The sequence below is a fragment of the Pinus tabuliformis genome, chromosome 7 (genome assembly GCF_031772625.1).
Source record: "Pinus tabuliformis cultivar Carrire ecotype Pingquan chromosome 7, CPIR1, whole genome shotgun sequence".
Classification (NCBI taxonomy): Eukaryota; Viridiplantae; Streptophyta; class Pinopsida; order Pinales; family Pinaceae; genus Pinus; species Pinus tabuliformis.
In genome coordinates this window covers 871,582,507-871,601,140 of record NC_142293.1, presented here as the reverse complement: position 1 = coordinate 871,601,140, position 18,634 = coordinate 871,582,507, and the positions used below count along the sequence as shown (strand labels likewise).

The 18,634-nt window shown below is 36.3% G+C and overlaps 1 protein-coding gene across 4 annotated transcripts in view; it reads left to right on the top strand.

The window, feature by feature from the left end:
* Nucleotides 1–18,416: 18,416 nt before the first annotated feature.
* LOC149250399 (uncharacterized) overlaps nt 18,417–18,634 on the top strand; it is a 55,051-nt gene continuing 54,833 nt past the window's right edge. For all 4 annotated transcript variants that reach the window (XM_089459067.1, XM_089459066.1, XM_089459065.1 and 1 more), the window contains exon 1: nt 18,417–18,610. In XM_089459067.1, the coding sequence (XP_089315193.1) occupies nt 18,420–18,610 (191 nt within the window). In that variant the 5' untranslated portion in view covers nt 18,417–18,419. The remainder of the gene's footprint in view (nt 18,611–18,634) is intronic.

Genomic DNA, 18,634 nt, shown 5'->3' with positions numbered 1-18,634 from the left:
ACTGCACACTACGGATTATCGGTCAGAAAGCTTGTCACTCTTTCCTCTTACTTGCTCAACTATGCAAATGTCATTGTCAATCTTTCCTTTAATGCGCATTGCACAATGACATGAACATGCAAGTTAAACTAGTTGATTTTGGGACTGATATTGTCTTTCCATGAGTGAACTTACTTTGCATGTGTTACCATCTCAACATGACAAGGTGATACTCAAGGAGGACATAAAGGAAAATGTTACAAGGACACTTATGGAGACAAGTCACAAAGATGTTATCATTCAAGAGTAAAGGAGCCTTGGACCGCGATGAGGAGATGGCAACTTATGATGACTTAGAAGGTTCCAATAATTATCTAGACCCTTTGGCAAGTGAAAATGAAGCACATCATAGATCAACCATTAAGAGTTAAATACGTCACTGTAAAGAAAGGAGCCTCACATCGATACATCACAATCAAGTCTCAAGTCATAGTCACCAAATTATGGCTTCTCAAAGTGTCATTAAAAAAGTATTATGTTGTCCATGCATTTTGCCACATTTGGTGGAATGTAATATTGTATTTTCAAAAAATGATAAAATGTAAAATGTGGAAGCCAAAGGGTCACACATGGAATGTCAAAAGTCACTAGGAAGTCCAAGAGTCATGTAAGAAGTTCAAGCGTCATGGTAGAAACTCATGAGTCATGAGGGAGGTCAAGATTTCACATGGGAGATGAAAGGTCACCTCATTTTTTATAAATAAACCCTCATAACTCAAGCAAATGACTTTGGACTTTTGACCATGGCTTCTCTAGCTTGGCATGGGAGAGAAGATATTTCTTTGGAGAAGCAAGTGGTGACTTAATGTTCCACTATTGGGGCTAGTGTTGTATCATTGTAATTATGTATCTTGGGTCTTTTACTTAATATATGAAGCTCTGAGAGTCCGCGCACTTTCATGCATATGTCATGAATGATTATAAGATTATTCTTTCATTGTTTGTGGTGCATGTTTATATTCACACATACTAATGAAAATTAAATAGTATGTTGGCTTTGGTATGCATCTTGTTCAATGTGTGTTGTTACTTAGTTTATGATCGTTGTTGCCTTGTGAAGTACTTTGTAGGTTAACTAATGATTTTTTCCATGCTCTTGTGTGTCCCTTTTAGGATAGTACTATTAATTTTCTTCTAGAAGCTCACTCTCTCTTTCCCTTACATGAAAGTACCTTATATATATTGTAATTGTAATATGTATGCTTCACAATGTAGACTTACTTGCTTGATTCAAAGATTGTTTGTATAATCTCTTGTGTTGATAATTCTAGCCAAGTAAGAATAATGTTGATTGGGCCTATTGTCCAAATCAGGCTCTTAATCCAAATAGGGTGACGTGTAGTTGGGACTTCATACCAGGGAGACCTCTTGTGTTGGTGAACCTCTATCTTCAGCGTCTTTAGGACACTAGAGACCAACTTGTTGTAGTGGGGTCCACTCCTCAGCCAACCGCGATGGTGAGGATAGCCCTGAATGGAGTCTCGAATGAATGGAAAGTTTTCGTCCAAAGCATATTGGGTAGAAAAAAAATACCTTCATGGGAGGAGTTTTGGGTGGCTTTTCAACATGAGGAGTTAAGGAGGGACCTAGTGAAGGTCAACCTCAATGGCAGCAGTGGGAGTGGCACAAAGACAAAGGAGGAGGAGGAGAACACAACTCTAGCATCGAAGGGACAACAAAAGTCGAAGCGAAAACGAACATTTCGAAGGTGAAATGTTTCAGTTGTGGTGAGTTGGGCCACTAAGCATCCCAGTGTCCTTTGAAGAAAAGGACAAGGATGAGAAACATGATCCTAAGGCTGCTTCAGCGAAGATTGACGAGGATGAGTTTGCCACAAGTGCCCACGCATCTTCAGGCGAGAGATGGTGTGATATTGAGCTGTAGTCGGGAGGACTACATGTGGGAAGGATCCTTGAGGAGTCCACCTCTTGGATCAATTCCTTGCTACGGGAGCCCAAGATTCAACAATAGCGAGATGGACTTAGTGTCAGATGACGCAGTGGATTGTTTGGAGGACAGATTTAGTAGCTTGGGACCAGAGACTGATTATGCAGAGCAAGGTTGGCAACAGTGCAATTGGCACAATGCAGAAGTCAACAACATCGCAGAAGATTCAAAGGGTCAAAGACTAGTAGCAGTCAGATTCCAACATTCATTGTATTATGCTTAACATAGTTAAGTTCAATTAATTTTGGATGTTTTTCAGTTGCTTCTCTCAGCAATTGAGTTGCAGTACGGATGCAGTGTTAGCAGTGACAATGCTAGCAGCATAACAAATGCAACGTTTGAGAGGGAGCTGTAATATAGATGCAACAGTGGTAGTGGCAGTGTCATGGACAACAATAAAGTAGTAGCAGTAGCACAATGTTGGTAGTAGCAATAATGTAGAAAGGAGGTGCTTCAGAAACAGAGCAACATGCAGGTGGACATTGTTTCTAGAGCACTTTCCTCGCTAAGAGGGAGTGTTAGTTTTTGGTAGCATCGGAAGTGATTTAGCCTTGAATATTGGTGGAGGGGCTAAGTCGCATGAGTTCGAAAGAACCCATAAACCGTTCGATGAAATTCCACCCAAATTTATTTTATTAAAATAATTAATATTTTTAATGGAGTTCCTAAGTCTAAACTTAGGGAAATTAAAATATTAATGGGTATTAATCAAAATATGGGTGAGAATGATCTAGAAGGCAGATCAAGTCATGTTTTAATCTTAGCCATTGATTAGAGACTTAATCTCAGCTGTTGAAAACTCAACAGGAAAAGTATAAAATGGAGGCTTGGGGTTCACTTGGAAACACACACAAAGAGATTGAGGAAATAGATTTTCTGAGGTGAGAAGTTCTTAGGAGGAAAAACGATTGGGGAGGCCTTGCAGCAGAGGGGCAGTGAGAATCCGAGAGGACTTTTCGGAGAATATTGACAGAGAGGCGGAGAGAGCTTGCAGAGAGGTAGCGCAGAAGCCGGGAGAGCTAACAGAGAAAAGTTGTTTGTCACACATAATCCAAAATTGTCGGAATAACCGAAACTGCTGGGAACTGTCAGAACAACCGGGAGAGCTGATGCAGAGGCAACGCAGTAGCCAGGAGAGTTGATGCAGAAAAGTTTCCTGTCACATAGAATCCAGAACTATCGGAACAACTAGAACTACCGGAACAACCGGGAGAGATGACACAGAGGGAAGAGAAGGTGACACAGGGCTTACATAGGGTCAATGCAAAAATAGTTGGGGCTCAACTAGTTTTGTGCCAGATCAGTCTGAATTCTGCCATGTGAAGTGAGGTAAAACTCACTCAAATTTTTTGCCAGTATTTTCTCTGTAAAAGATTGCTAGATGAACATCCTAGATTTGTATTCAAATATTTCTCCTGCATAATAGTAAAACCCTCAGAGTTGCTGCATCGATTTTCCTGCATTGGGTTTTTCCGTGGACTATTGTGTCCAAAAATAAATGTGCCCTATGTGTCTTGTTCTTTGCTCTGTTTTTCTATTTCATGAGATCAAATATTTAATTAGTGTAGGTTGTGGAAGTAATTTGCTTCAATATTCATAAGAATAACTTGGTTAATGTATATTAAAAAATCAAGTAGGTGAAGTAGATTCAGATTCGTTGCAGTAGGGGTTCCTTCGAGTCTAGAAATTTTCACATGAATAGATAAAGAGCCTGATGATATTGGACAGTCGTCATATTGAAATCTAAAGCAGTCTTGTGGAGAAGATGATTAATTGTTGAAGTAAGTACATTCATACATTCTATTTGTTAAAAAAAGAAGGGTTGGAGCCCTCAACATCATTAGTGTCCTCACTTGTTCCTAATAAAATTCTTATTATTTATTTGATGATTATAATTGTGAAGGATCTTAACTGGTAAACATAACAATTGAAAATAAATATTGATTCACCCCCCTCTCAGTACTCCCAACACCTTGGACATAGGTAATAAACAAATATGCAAATACTTTTTTAACTATTTTGTTCCAAATTTAGCAAAATATGTAACTATTTCTTTGATGAAAAACCATGAAATTAATGAGCCACTCTATTTCATATCACATGTGTGAATGTGGAATGTCTTAACTGCTATAAATGCATATCATCTTATCTTTGTTTAATTGTGATAATGTTCATTTTCTTCATTTTATAAGGTTAGATAACTACAATTCTTTGATTGTTTTAAATTATTATGTTTCAACCCCGGATGCGGGTGCTCTGCATAGTCATTAATTCGATGGGATGGAGGATGGCGAGGTGTGAAGGGCACATGTCCAGCATGCGCGCCAGACGGAATATCGGGTGGGAAGACGGGACATTAAGCGAGGAAAGCGTTAAGGCGAATAGAATGAAGGGTCTCGGCATTAAACAGAAGTTTGGCTCCGCACGCGCTGAGAATTACCCGCCTGCAACCACCCTGATAGCCACAGTAATGGCGGGTGAAGATTGAGGGAGAGGCGCCCGTTTATTTAAGAGTTCTGGCAGCAGCGAAATGCTACTATGCCTCATGATATTCATAATCATTTTGGGTTTTGGTTCTGCAAAGGTCTTGGGTGGGTCTGGCTCTGTCTGCTGTTTTCGGATTATGGTTGGGGAGAAGGACTCTTTCGCAGCTGAAGGAGGCTGCCGTGGTGGTGTATGCAGATTTAATCTGGCTGATAGTAAAGGTTACCCGGGTTCGCAGGCTGTTAATCAGGGCGGTAGCGGACAACTCTTTGATGGTAGCGGAATCCCCACTGTTGCGCCTAATCTTCCTTCGGCTGCAGGTAATACTCTCAATGTAACTCGTGGATTTCCGCCTGCGGTTGATTATTTTCATCTTGTTGTCTGCAATTTCTGGATAGTTATGACGAGACCCCGCCAGCGTTTGTTAAGCCGTAGGGGCTCCGGCCGTGGCAACCCCTCTCGCCCTTCTGTTGGGCCGGGTTCCAAGGAGCAGGTTCCACACCCTCTGAGATCTGAAAACGTCATGAGACCGGGTCAATTTATCAATCCAAGTTCTCCAGGTTCTACCGGCTCGCCGTCTTCGGCTCTGCTACTTTTACTTTTAATTGTGCTCTCAGTCGACCCCGAATTAATGCTCATGTCTCTGTGCTTTTCCTGGAAGATACCCAAGATGAAGGCGAGCCTGGTATCACTCTGCCTCACTCCCTTGGGCCTTCTCCTGCAATGCACTACGGGATATCACAGCCTGCCAGCGCTGTCAACACTATTTCAACTGATCCAACTCAGATGGAAGGGACGAAAATTGACGAAGGTGGCTGCAGGATTGTTGAAGAGCCCCATGATGTTTAATCCCATGTCTCAAATCCTCTTCAGTTTTTTGCTCATCTGGACAAGATTCAGTTTTGGCTCTGTTTGTCTGATTATATGTGTTTGTTCTTGTGTCGGATCTACTATCATGTTTCATGTTCCAGTGATATGTGCATGTATCAGTGGTATGTTCATGTGTCGATTCTATATTCAAGTCCCAAATGTTTCTTCCTGATTCCCCTGCGAGGGATATCTTCTCTCATCTTACAGTTTTGGACTAGACATGCTCATTCGGCCTATCTCTCAGGCACGATGATTATCAAGACCCAAATGATGTAACAATATTCTCTTTTTGTAAATAATAGATTAATCTTACTTAGCAAAAAAAAAATTATTATGTTTCAAGCTCCCTTTGGATTTCATTGAGACAAAGTCTTCATTGCTAATCCAATAGTTGAAAGATAAAAGGTCGATTCCTTTTGAAACCATTGCATGTTACTTCAACATGCAATCTAACAAGGGACAACTTTGGCAACTTAATATGAACTTTAAAATGATCCACGAATCCTAATCCTCGAGTTGGTTTATAAATGCTTGGAGTCTTATGAAATGTTGAAGTTATGATTGTGTGGTTTAAGTTACAAGTTGCTCCGAGTAGTTACATCATGGTTAGTAATTTTATTTATGGCCATGCCCTTTTTATCTTCACATGCATGAACTAGCTAAAAATTGGTTGAGTTGTTTCTTTATCCATCCTTCAAAATTGATTTGAATATCCTAGTTTTTTTCTTTTCTTTTTGGTCAAATGAAACCTTGTGGGAAAACCCAAGGGATGATGCCCCATAATCATGGATGGCATCCCTAGCAAACTCGTCGACATAGACTAATATGCTTGACCTAGGAGGATTTAAATTGGGCCGTTGATGGCATAGATCAACCTACATGCATAACAACATTAATGAAAATCAATTGACCTACCACCTTGGTTTATTTTAAATTGAAAGACATGGAGGTAGGCTTTGATCCACGTATAAGCCTTTTGGATAAAGTACATTAATTTTCATGTTATTTTATGCTTGATAAATTATTTGAAGAAGATAATTCTAGATTGTGAATTGGTTGAAAATTTTTGCAAGTTTTCCCAATTGCATCAAACATAGTCAATCAAATGACTTGCATAATTGCATCGAACATAGTCAATCAAATAACTTTCATTATTCACGCGGAAAGGAACACATGTTCTTGTTTAGATTTATTCACACTGAAAGGAACACATGTTCTTGTTTAGATTTTCAACCTTGAGATGGTTGTCATTTGCTTGAAGTTTGAATTCACTGAATTCAAGAAAATGCTTAACACTTATGGGGTCATGGTTTAAATCACGATTATGAGAATTTTTACCTTATGGTGTTGAACTAATTTATTGGTTTTTTGAAGCTTAATACATCATTTGTCGGGAAACAAATTTTAAGGTTTGGAAAACGCTTATTAATTGCAACATATTTATTAGTATTAGTTCTTTTCCTATTTTCTCATATATGCAATTTTAACGTTGCATTGAACTACTTGTTTATTCCATTTTGATGATGCTTCACGCACTAATTTTAATGTTGCTGCGATGCTATTAGATGCAACATTATGCGAACTAGTGGATGATGTCTTTCTATTTATGTTTACTATCCGGTACATGTTGCCATATATTGACTTAGGCATGTTTCACTATTGTTCTGCAATTGACTATAACTTTGCCTCTTTTAATTTCCCTTCTCTTATATACTTAATTTCCATCATCTTATTCCACGACAACACATCTCGTTTAGGCATTTTCTCAGACACCTTCAGTGCCTCAGTGACAAACCCAGTGTGTAAATAATCTCCAATTAATGTATCCCAAGAGACCGCATCTCATTAAGGCCTTTTATCAGAAAGATCGCGTGCAAACTCTCTATTTCCACATTTTGCATAAACGTCAACAAGGGAATCCCCTGCACAGACATCTGACATGAACCCACAACTAATTACATCTCAATGTATCTCCTTGCCCAGTTCAAGAGCACTCAAAGAGGCACACCGGGAGAGCACTTGCAAAGGTACATTTATTGGGTTCAAATCCTACCCCTTGCATGTGGTACAACAGTGCCAATGCTTCCTCGACATTCCCATGTCTGGCATCAGCTGTAATTGCCACTATCCAGGAGGCACAATCGCGCTCCGGCATCTGACTGAAAACTCTGCCAAGTCGCCAGGCTCTCTAATTTCACATACATGTTAACAAGCGCGTTCTCTAAGAATTTGTCTGGAAAATTCCCCATTTCAATCATGTGCGTATGAACTGATTTACGTTCTGGCGTTTCTTTTTTTTTGGTTGCAACCCATACATTCAAGAAAGAAGCATATGTAGAAAAGTCCAGAAGAATCCGTGTTGTTGGTTAGTAACATCTAAAAACCTAAGCGCTTCTTTTCAATCAACCCAACATACAGAGCGTTTTGGGGTGCTGCGAAGAATGAGGTTAGCAGTAATTGCGCTAGGTTTTAATGACACCATTTGTAATAATTTTTGTAGGCTGAAGTTGAAGCCTGGGGAGCTAATGGACGCCATTCCTTTTTGTCACTGCTGTGTGCACCTTTGTTTCTGGGCATGAGCCAGCTGTCATGATTGTGGCTGGTCCGTGCCCAGGATGTCTTAAGATTTGTTTTTCATGTTAATGTGGATCAATAATTATTTATCAGATAGATTTTATTTCTCATCTGCTACGCATTTTGACAATAATGCGCTTGCAATTATTGAGTGTAGTGGGCAGGGAGCCTGGCAAGCCCTCATTGCCTATGAGGCCTGTGTGCGTCTTTGTCTCCGGGCATGGGCCAGTGGTCGCATGGAAGCTCCTAAATTCCTTCAAAGTGAGTGCATTGTTTTGCGTAATGCCTTTCGGTAGGTTATTAAGAAAATTGTCTTTGTTGATTTCTTTTAATTGTCATGTAGCTCGGAAAATGCAAATTCTTTCACAATGAAGGTAATACTCTGCATATTATTAAGTAATTGTGTAAATTGAAATATCTGCAACTTGTATAGACTACAGCAAATACTGTTGCAACCAGAGGAAGAACAGTTGATAAATGATTCTGCAGATGCTGCCATGGAAGGAACTGCTCCTAAGCCAAAGAAAACTATTGGAAAAATTAAGGTTCAAGGTATAGTAGCATCTGGTTCTTTTCATGGTTATTTTGTATTGACTTGATATGGATGCATCAATAATAAGTACAATTGATTTGTTTTTATTCCTTATTTTCTAAATGGCACATATCTCGTTCTTCTTGAAAGGTAGTGAAAAAGAAACAAATAGATGTAGAGAATAGAGATCTGTTGTGCTGTTATAATTTCCATCAAATTTTTTCCATTAGGTAGGTTTGGGAGTCTATGGTTGTTTGATTGCACTTGAAATAAAGCAAGTGAATGTAAAACACGTCATGATTCAGGAAGTTTAAACTGAGCTTTCAATACATTGTTTTTGATGCAGTGCGTAAAGTCAAGATCATGCCAGATATGCCATCCAGATGCAGTTTTCAGTCTTGTAGGTCATCCTTTCTAAATATGGAGTCCCTACGCTCCCGATCTTCAAATTTACAGTCCACAGTTTTGGCTAGATGGGAAGCAGTGAGAAAAATTCGTGTTAGACCCCATCCTCCTTTGCGTGCCACATATTCTTAGCGTGGTCTTGCTTATGTGCAAGCTATTGCAGAATACATACGAGAGGTGTCTACCCTTATAAAAGTAGGGGTGACATCAGTTCACAACAGCACATCAAATGAAATGACACAAGCTGTGACTTATCTTCTATAACGTTGTAGAGGTTTTAGACCATCTTTGTCAATGTCTGGCTATTAAGAAAAAATATTCAGTCACATAGCACAATTTGAACCTCTCTGTTACAGGGATGTAGGTTATTAACAAAATTGTGTTTATTGATTTCTTTTAGTTGTCATGTAGTTCGGAAAATGCAAATTCTTTCACAATTAAGGTAATACTCTGCATATTATTAAGTAATTGTGTAAATTGAAATGTGTGCAACTTGTATAGACTATAGCAAATACTGTTGCAACCAGAGGAAGAACTGTTGAGAAATGATTCTGCAGACGCTGCCCTGGAAGGAACTGCTCCTAAGCCAAAGAAAACTATTGGAAAAAATAAGGTTCAAGGTATAGTAGCATTTGATTCTTTTCATGGTTCTTTTGTATTATAAAAATGTTTATAATGTACAAACACATATCAAAAACTTAAAAAACAATGAGAATTTTGGTTCTTGAAATTGCTTTCCAGGATTGCTTCAGATTGGCATGTTCCAAACTTCTCAATTTTTCCAAGGCTGGTACAACAAATCCTTCCACTTTATACCAAGCAAGGACTTCAACAAAAACTTTCCAAACCCTAAATAAGGCATTCAAAATCACTATGAACATTAACTAGCAAGGCATAGCAAAGCATCCCAATGAAGTGTCTCCCCAAAAAACAACAATCTGTCATCACATCAATTGTCCAACCCACAATTCATCTGTCACAAGTAATCTGCTCAAAAAGGAGACTGAATCAAGGTTCCAGTAGTCTGTTCCAAGGAACTATGGTAGGACTATTCTTCGTACTATAAAAAAATTGAACTCACACTAGGTAACAAATCTGCTCCTGACTTGGCAGAGGCTTTGTTCCAAGCTATGTACAAGCTTATCTAGAGAAAAAGAGTTCAGAGGTCAGAGGTATATTTATGTGATATATGAGCTTCCTAAAAAACTACTTCTTTGAAGAATGTGAGCTACAGGAAAACCATAATTTCAGTGAAAAATGTGAGCTACAAGAAAACCATAATTTCAGTGAAAAATGTGAGCTACAAGGTATAGTAGCATCTGTTTCTTTTCATGGTTATTTTGTATTGACTTGATATGGATGCATCAATAATAAGTACAATTGATTTGTTTTTATTCCTTCTTTTCTAAATGGCACATATCTCATTCTTCTTGAAAGGTAGTGAAAAGGAAACAAATAGATGTAGAGAATAGAGATCTGTTGCGCTGTTATAATTTCCATCATAATTTTTCCATTAGGTTGGTTTGGGAGTCTATGGTTGTTTGATTGCACTTGAAATAAAGTGAGTGAATGTAAAACACCTCATGATTCAGAAAGTTTAAACTGAGCTTTCAATACATTGTTTTTGATGCAGTGCGTAAAGTCAAGATCATGCCAGATATGCCATCCAGATGCAGTTTTCAATCTTGTAGGTCATCCTTTCTAAATATGGAGTCCCTACGCTCCCGATCTTCAAATTTACAGTCCACAGTTTTCGCTGGATGGGAAGTAATGAGAAAAATTCGTGTTAGACCCCATCCTCCTTTGCGTGCCACATATTCTCAGCATGGTCTTGTTTATGTGCAAGCTAGTGCAGAATACATACAAGAGGTGTCTACCCTTATAAAAGCAGGGGCGACATCACTTCGCAACAGCACATCAAATGAAATGACACAAGGTGTGACTTATCTTCTATAACTTTGTAGAGGTTTTAGACCATCTTTGTCCATGTCTGGCTATTAAGAAAAAATATTCAGTCACATAGCACAATTTGAACCTCTTTGTTACAGGGATGTAGGTTATTAACAAAATTGTGTTTGTTGATTTCTTTTAATTGTCATGTAGTTCGGAAAATGCAAATTCTTTCACAATGAAGGTAATACTCTGCATATTATTAAGTAATTGTGTAAATTGAAATGTGTGCAACTTGTATAGACTACAACAAATACTGTTGCAACCAGAGGAAGAACTGTTGAGAAATGATTCTGCAGATGCTGCCCGGGAAGGAATTGCTCCTAAGCCAAAGAAAACTATTGGAAAAATTAAGGTTCAAGGTATAGTAGAATCTGATTCTTTTCATGGTTATTTTGTATTATAAAAATGTTTATAATGTACAAACACATATCAAAAACTTAAAAAACAATGAGAATTTTGGTTCTTGAAATTGCTTTCCAGGATTGCTTCAGATTGGCATGTTCCAAACTTCTCAATTTTGCCACGGCTGGTACAATAAATCCTTCCACTTTATACCAAGCAAGGACTTCAACAAAAACTTTCCAAACCCTAAATAAGGCATTCACAATCACTATAAACATTAACTAACAAGGCATAGCAAAGCATCCCAATGAAGTGTCTCCCCAAAAAACAACAATCTGTCATCACATCAATTGTCCAACCCACAATTCATCTGTCACAAGTAATCTGCTCAAAAAGGAGACTGAATCAAGGTTCTTGTAGTCTGTTCCAAGGAACTATGGTAGGACTATTCTTCGTACTATAAAAAAACTGAACTCACACTAGGTAACAAATCTGCTCCTGACTTGGAAGAGGCTCTGTTCCAAGCTCTGTACAAGCTTATCTAGAGAAAAAGAGTTCAGAGGTCAGAGGTATGTTTATGTGATATATGAGCTTCCTAAAAGACTACTTCTCTGAAGAATGTGAGCTACAAGAAAACCATAATTTCAGTGAAAAATGTGAGCTACAGGAAAACCATAATTTCAGCGAAAAATGTGAGCTACAGGAAAACCATAATTTCAGTGAAAAATGTGAGCTACAGGAAAACCATAATTTCAGTGAAAAATGTGAGCTACAAGGTATAGTAGCATCTAATTCTTTTCATGGTTATTTTGTATTGACTTGATATGGATGCATCAATAATAAGTACAATTGATTTGTTTTTATTCCTTATTTTCTAAATGGCACATATCTCGTTCTTCTTGAAAGGTAGTGAAAAAGAAACAAATAGATGTAGAGAATAGAGACCTATTGTGCTGTTATAATTTCTATCAAAAATTTTCCATTGGGTAGGTTTGGGAGTCTATGGTTGTTTGATTGCAATAAAGCAAGTGAATGTAAAACACCTTATGATTCAGAAAGTTTACACTGAGCTTTCAATACCTTGTTTTTGATGCAGTGCGTTAAGTCAAGATCATGCCTTGAAAATAAAAGATGAGTTTAGGTTGAATTTAAAAATAAACGATTCCATAACAAATGGATCGTATATCATTATAATATAAAAACAAGTTATTACTTTAAGACGTGAAAACAATAAATGAATGCCTAAAATGATATGATATGATGCATAACCACATAACAATCATGACCATGATGTAAGATATACTAACTAGTGTCAACATTAATGCAACTGGTGACGTTCACTACACTAACCTGCCATATATTTCTGGTGCATGTAAATTCATCCGTCACAGGAAACAACCAAATAAAGAGCAACCTTAACAATACTATATACTACAATAAAATACCTTACATTATTTATGACAAACCATTGCATTAGAATTTACGGTGAGATCATGATAATAAGAAACCTATATAGTCTGTATTTCAAAAAGAGTTTCCAAACAGTCTTCTGTTGTCAGTGTACTCAAAATACACGAAATGTAACTCAATTTTCATCTCAAACAAAAGTAACACATTTTTCCTCAAAATAAAACAACAGTTTTTTTCCTTTAAAAAATAAAGAATTCGTAACAAATGAACCGTGTATAGCATTGAAATAAAAAAAGGTTATTTGCGCATCCAATAAATGATTGCTCATGATGCTAAGATATGATGCATAGCAACATAACAATCATGACCATGATCTAAGATAGACTAAGTAATGTCAACATTAATGCAACTCAAGACGTTCACTTCACTAACCTGTCATATATAATGACTTTTAGTGTATATAACTTCATCCATTGCCGGAAACAACCAAATAAAGAGCAGCCTTAACAATCAACCAAATAAAGAGCGGCCTTAACAATACTATATGATACAAAAAAGTGCATTATTTATGACAAATCATTGCATTATAAATTACTATAAAAAAGCAACATTTATATTCATAAGACAATGAAAACATACATAAATAGAACAATGTTCAAGCGGTATATTGCCAAAGTCATAAGGCAGTTTCAGGCTATGTAATAGCATGTGCACAATGTGAAAACAGAAATTTGGACAAAACAAAATTGTGGAGCAGGTTCATTCTATTATGGAATAACATCACCATCTGCGAAGGAAAAACAAGTTCCATTCCACAGAGGATACTGAGTAATGTCTAGTGGTCAGCCAACCCAAAATCAACAACAGGAAAATAAGACAAAAAGCAAAAAATCAGAAACTGCCAAAACAAAACTACACAGGAAGAAGAAGGTCCCCCATGATATAGATATTGTTTTCCCAAAAGATTTCCATGTACCATTTACCTATATCTTTGAACAAGCCTTTTTTTGAAAGGTTGTCAGCTAGCGGATTTTGTGATCTTTCCTATGTGTTGGATAGAGAAGCCATTTTGAAGTTGCCAGTGAAACTCGGTTCTCTTTAGCCATTTAGTTAAAAAAGGATTGTTTATGGAAGCTTTATTTACATTGCTATGCATTTAAACTTAAATTTCCACCCCAGGTACTGTCAACAGTTCATGTTTTAGCTTTTTCATCTCATTCCTTAAATTGGATTAAGCTTTAAAATGTTATTAAAATTAAAATGTTATTTTAATTAATATTTTTAAATATAAATTTCTCATTTATTTAAAAAATAAAATATTTGCATTCTTCAATTTATGCCTTACGACGTTTCCTTTGCAACATCTGATGCAAATGCTAGTTTTAATGTTGATGTGATGCTATTAGATGCAACATTATGTGAACTAGTAGATGATGTCTTTCTATTTATGTTTACTATCCGGTACATGTTGCCATATATTGACTTAGGTATGTTTCACTATTATTCTGCAATTGATTATAGCTTTGCCTCTTTTAATTTCCCTTCTCTTATATACTTAATTTACAAGGACAAATGTTATGCAATTAATGTTGTTATTATGGGGAACACATTTGTCATTACTTAAAATCTAAGCTTTCGCCATTTCCAATATTCCAACTTTTCGTTATCTCATAATTAACAATTTTTTATTCAAAAGTAGAAAAACACCTATAATATTGGGGTCACTAATTTAGTCTTTATGAATACAATCTCATGATTTTGATATCTATATACATATGTATAAACAAAACTTGATCACCTAAAATAATCTAAATAATTTATTGGTAATTGAAAAAAAAAATACTTCTCATCTTAAAGATTATTAACTCTTTTTTTAAGTATAAAGAAGAAAAACTTCTCTCAAGATCTACTGAGAGGGATAAAATACATTGATATGCAAACTAGCATAGAGTGAAAAAATATTTGATCCCTCTTGGGGCTTGGTAGATCCAAGTAAAGATGGATATTTTATTTATATTTTTATTTATTATCAAATATCCTGATATGCAAACTAGCATAGAGTGAAAAAATATTTGATCCCTCTCGTGGCTTGTTAGATCCAGAGTAAAGATGGATCTTTTATTTATAAGTATAAAAAGAAATTTAGTTATTTACCATACCTCGGGTTTATTTATATCTTTATTTATTTACCATACTTCTTTTTTGAGTGTTAGTAAAACTCTTTATATTTTAAATGTATAATAGAACTCTTTATATTTTAAATGTATATTATGTTTATACATAATAATAATTAGATTGATTTTTAAATATGGACGACACTAGATTAAAAATGTTAAATATTACATGTTAAATGTTTACATTTACGTGAGATCTACCCCCATTACATGTTAAATGTTTACCTGTGAGATCTTCCCCCATTACATGTTAAATGTTTACGTTTACGTGAGATCTACCCCCATTACATGTTAAATGTTTACATTTATGTGAGATCTACCCTCATTACATGTTAAATGTTTATGTTTACGTTTATGTGAGATCTACCCCCATTACATGGTAAATGTTTACTTATGTGAGATCTTCCCCCATTACATGTTAAATGGGGGAAGATCTCATGTACCTAAACATTTAGGTGAGATATACCCCCATTACATGTTAAATGTTTACGTTTAGGTGAGATATACCCCCATTACATGTTAAATGTGAGATATACCCCCATTACATGTTAAATGTTTACGTTTACGTTTAAATGAAAGAAATCTACCCCCATTGCATGTTAAATGTTTACGTTTAAGTTTAAGTGAAATCTACCCCCATTACATGTTAAATGTTTACGTTTACATTTAAGTGAAATCCACCCCATTACATGTTAAATGTTTACGTTTCGTGAAATCTACCTCCATTTTTCATTTCTATATTCTATGTTCAAGACCCAAAAAAATACATGAAATAGTTTGCAGACCAGCGAAAACCAAAAAGAATAGGAAAAGGGGAAGTATAAAAGTTCTATTTTGCGTCGATGAGGAAATCAGACTAAGAGAGGAATTGGGACGATTGTGATGTGTTGAATAAGGTGCCAAATTGAAATTTGAAGAAAAGAAAAGGTTGAGAGTTTTATATATAAAAAGGGAAAACGAGAAGGAAACCACATTGGGTGTGTTTATATTTTTTGATTGAAGAGCAGGGAAGCAGAGAGAGATAAAACATGGTTCAAACAATGCAGACTGCCCATAGAACCACTGGTGGGAGGCAACTACATTGGGTGTGTCTATATTTTTTGATTGAAGAGCAGTGAAGTAGAGAGAGATAAAACATGGCTCGAACAATGCAGACTGCCCATAGAACCACTAGTGGGAGGAGACCAGACCGCAACAAAGGTTGCTTACCTAGCAACTAGCGACCGCTTAAGGAAGGCATGGAGGAAGGCAAGGAAGAAGAAGTAGAGTGGTGGGAAGGCAACGAGGAAAAGTAAAGGTAGAGTAATGAACCCTCAGGGAAGCATCGTTTCCTTGCATGAGATTTGAGAGATTTGAAAGCGTGAGAAGGGCACAAAACTCCTTTGAGAAATCACTCCTAGGAACTTCAGATTCCCACTCTCTGCATTGGCGGAAGCGACTTCTCGTAGAACCACCAGTGCAGAGAGTTGGAATCTGACGTTCTTGGGAGTGATTTTTTTAAGAATTTTGTGCCCTTCTCACGCTTTCTGATCTCTCAGATCTCACGCATGGAAACTATCCCTGCATGAGGCTTCATTACTCTGCCTCTACTTTTCCTCGCAGCCTTCCCACCACTCTGCTTCTTCCTCCTTCCTCCGTGCCCTCTTTACGCGGCTGCTGGTTCGCTGTCCAGGCAACTTTTGTTGCCGTCTCCCACCCGGGTTTCCTCCCACCAGTAGTTCTTTGGCAGTATGCATTGTTTGAGCCATATTCTCTCTCTACTTAAACACACCCAATGCAATTTCCTTCCGCTTTTTCCTTTTTATATCTCAATTTTTTTTTTTTTTTCCAAATTTCAATTTCACACCTTATTCAACACATCACAACCATCCCAATTCCTCGCATCGTGGCCGTCTAATTTCCTCAATGCGAACCACGTGTAATTTTTTTTGGGTCTCGAACATAAAACATAGAAATGAGAAATGAGAAATGGAGTTAGATATAGAACTTTCGCTGAAAGGTGCGATCTGCGAACCACTTTGAGCCAGTGCGAATCACTTTGAGCCCAGTGTAATTTGTAATGAGTGTAGATCTCATGTAAACGTAAACGTAAACATTTAACATGTAATGGGGTAGTTTTTATTAAACTTAAACATTTAACATGTAATGAGGTAGATGTCACCTAAACTTAAACTTAAACATTTAACATGTAATGGGAGTAGATCTCACGTAAATGAAAACATTTAACATGTAATGTTTAACATTTAACATTTGTAATCTAGTGTAGTCCTTATTTAGAAATCAATCTAATTATTATTATGTATAAACACAATATACATTTAAAATATAAAGAGTTTTACTAACACTCAAAAAAGATGTATGGTAAATAAATAAAAATATAAATAAGAGATCCATTTTTACTCTGGATCTTCCAAGCCCTGAGAGGGATCAAGAGTAAATCCAGAGTAAAGATGGATCTATGGTGGTTTAATTCCTCCCTTTAAATAGGCTACATTCCACGTGAATACTATGGGTCAATACCATTGATTCTCAATACCATGGGTCAATACCATGTGCCATCTTTATTTTTATTAATATTAATACTAGGGTTAATGATGTTTTTTTTCATGGTATTAATAATAATTTCGCCCACCGTATTTTTCCCATAGCGTTCACTTAGATAAAACCTCTTTTTTGAGTGTTTGTAAATGTAAAATGAAAATGTTTTATTTATTTATCATACCTCGGGTTTATTTATATTTTTATTAATTTACCATATCTCTTTTATAAATATGTTATATGGCCCAAGGTATTAAAATGGTATTTGGCCCATAGGCTTCACCTAAATAAAACTTCTTTTTTGATACTTGGTAAATAAAAAGAGGTTTATGGACTAAATATAAAAAGAGGTTTTATTTATTTACCATACCTCTAGTTTATTTATATTTATATTTATTTACCATACCTTGGGAGTAAGTATAAAAAAATGTTTTATTATTTACTATATCTCCATTGTATTTATATTTTTATTTATTTACTGTATCTATTTTTTGAATGTTGATAAATCTCTTTATATTATGTTTATATATAATAATTAGATTGATTTTTAAATAAGACCGACATTAGATTAAAAATGTTAAATGTTTACATTTACGTTTACATATTTATGTGAGATCTACCTCCAAAGCAATAAAATTTTATACTATTATCTTAAAAACTATTAACCTTTTTCCTAAAATATCAAATAAAAAAATACATATTTATTTTCTAAATTCAAATGTCTGTATCATGTAATAATTTCAGAACCTGCCGTCTAAAAGTTTCAAACCATCCAATATAATTCATGATCTAAGCGTTTCAAACCATCCACTATAATGAAATCCTAAACCACACTAAATATTTAAATTGAAAGTTAATCTAAAACCAAATTTCGAGTTCTAAATGCATATACCACGTTTTCCATTTCAGATATTCAATAAAGTATCCCGAATTGTAAAAACGATTTGCTCACTACAAATCCGACAGTAAGGGATAAGCTTAGGCATTTTGCTCTCTCACACCTCTTTCCCTCACCATTAACGGGTAACATGAGTTCAGGCCTGCGTTTAATCAGTTTTGTAGAAGATTTTAAACTATAAAGTATCCGCTAAAACCCTTAAAACCCTACGGTGAAACCAGCCAGAAAAACCTCAGGTACTCTGATCAGAAGCATGACGTCCCGTTGCGGAACATTGTTGAGATCTTCGAGGTCCGCACTTAGTTCAGGCGGAAACCTATTCAGATCTGCAGGTAGTCGTCCCTCTGTAACGTCAACTGCCAGACCTCCTCTTCTGTCTTCCCGCACAAATCCATTAGCAAACGACACCGCAAGCTTCCGACCTGGATTCACTTCTTCGTTAAGGTATTATACACACATACATCATTT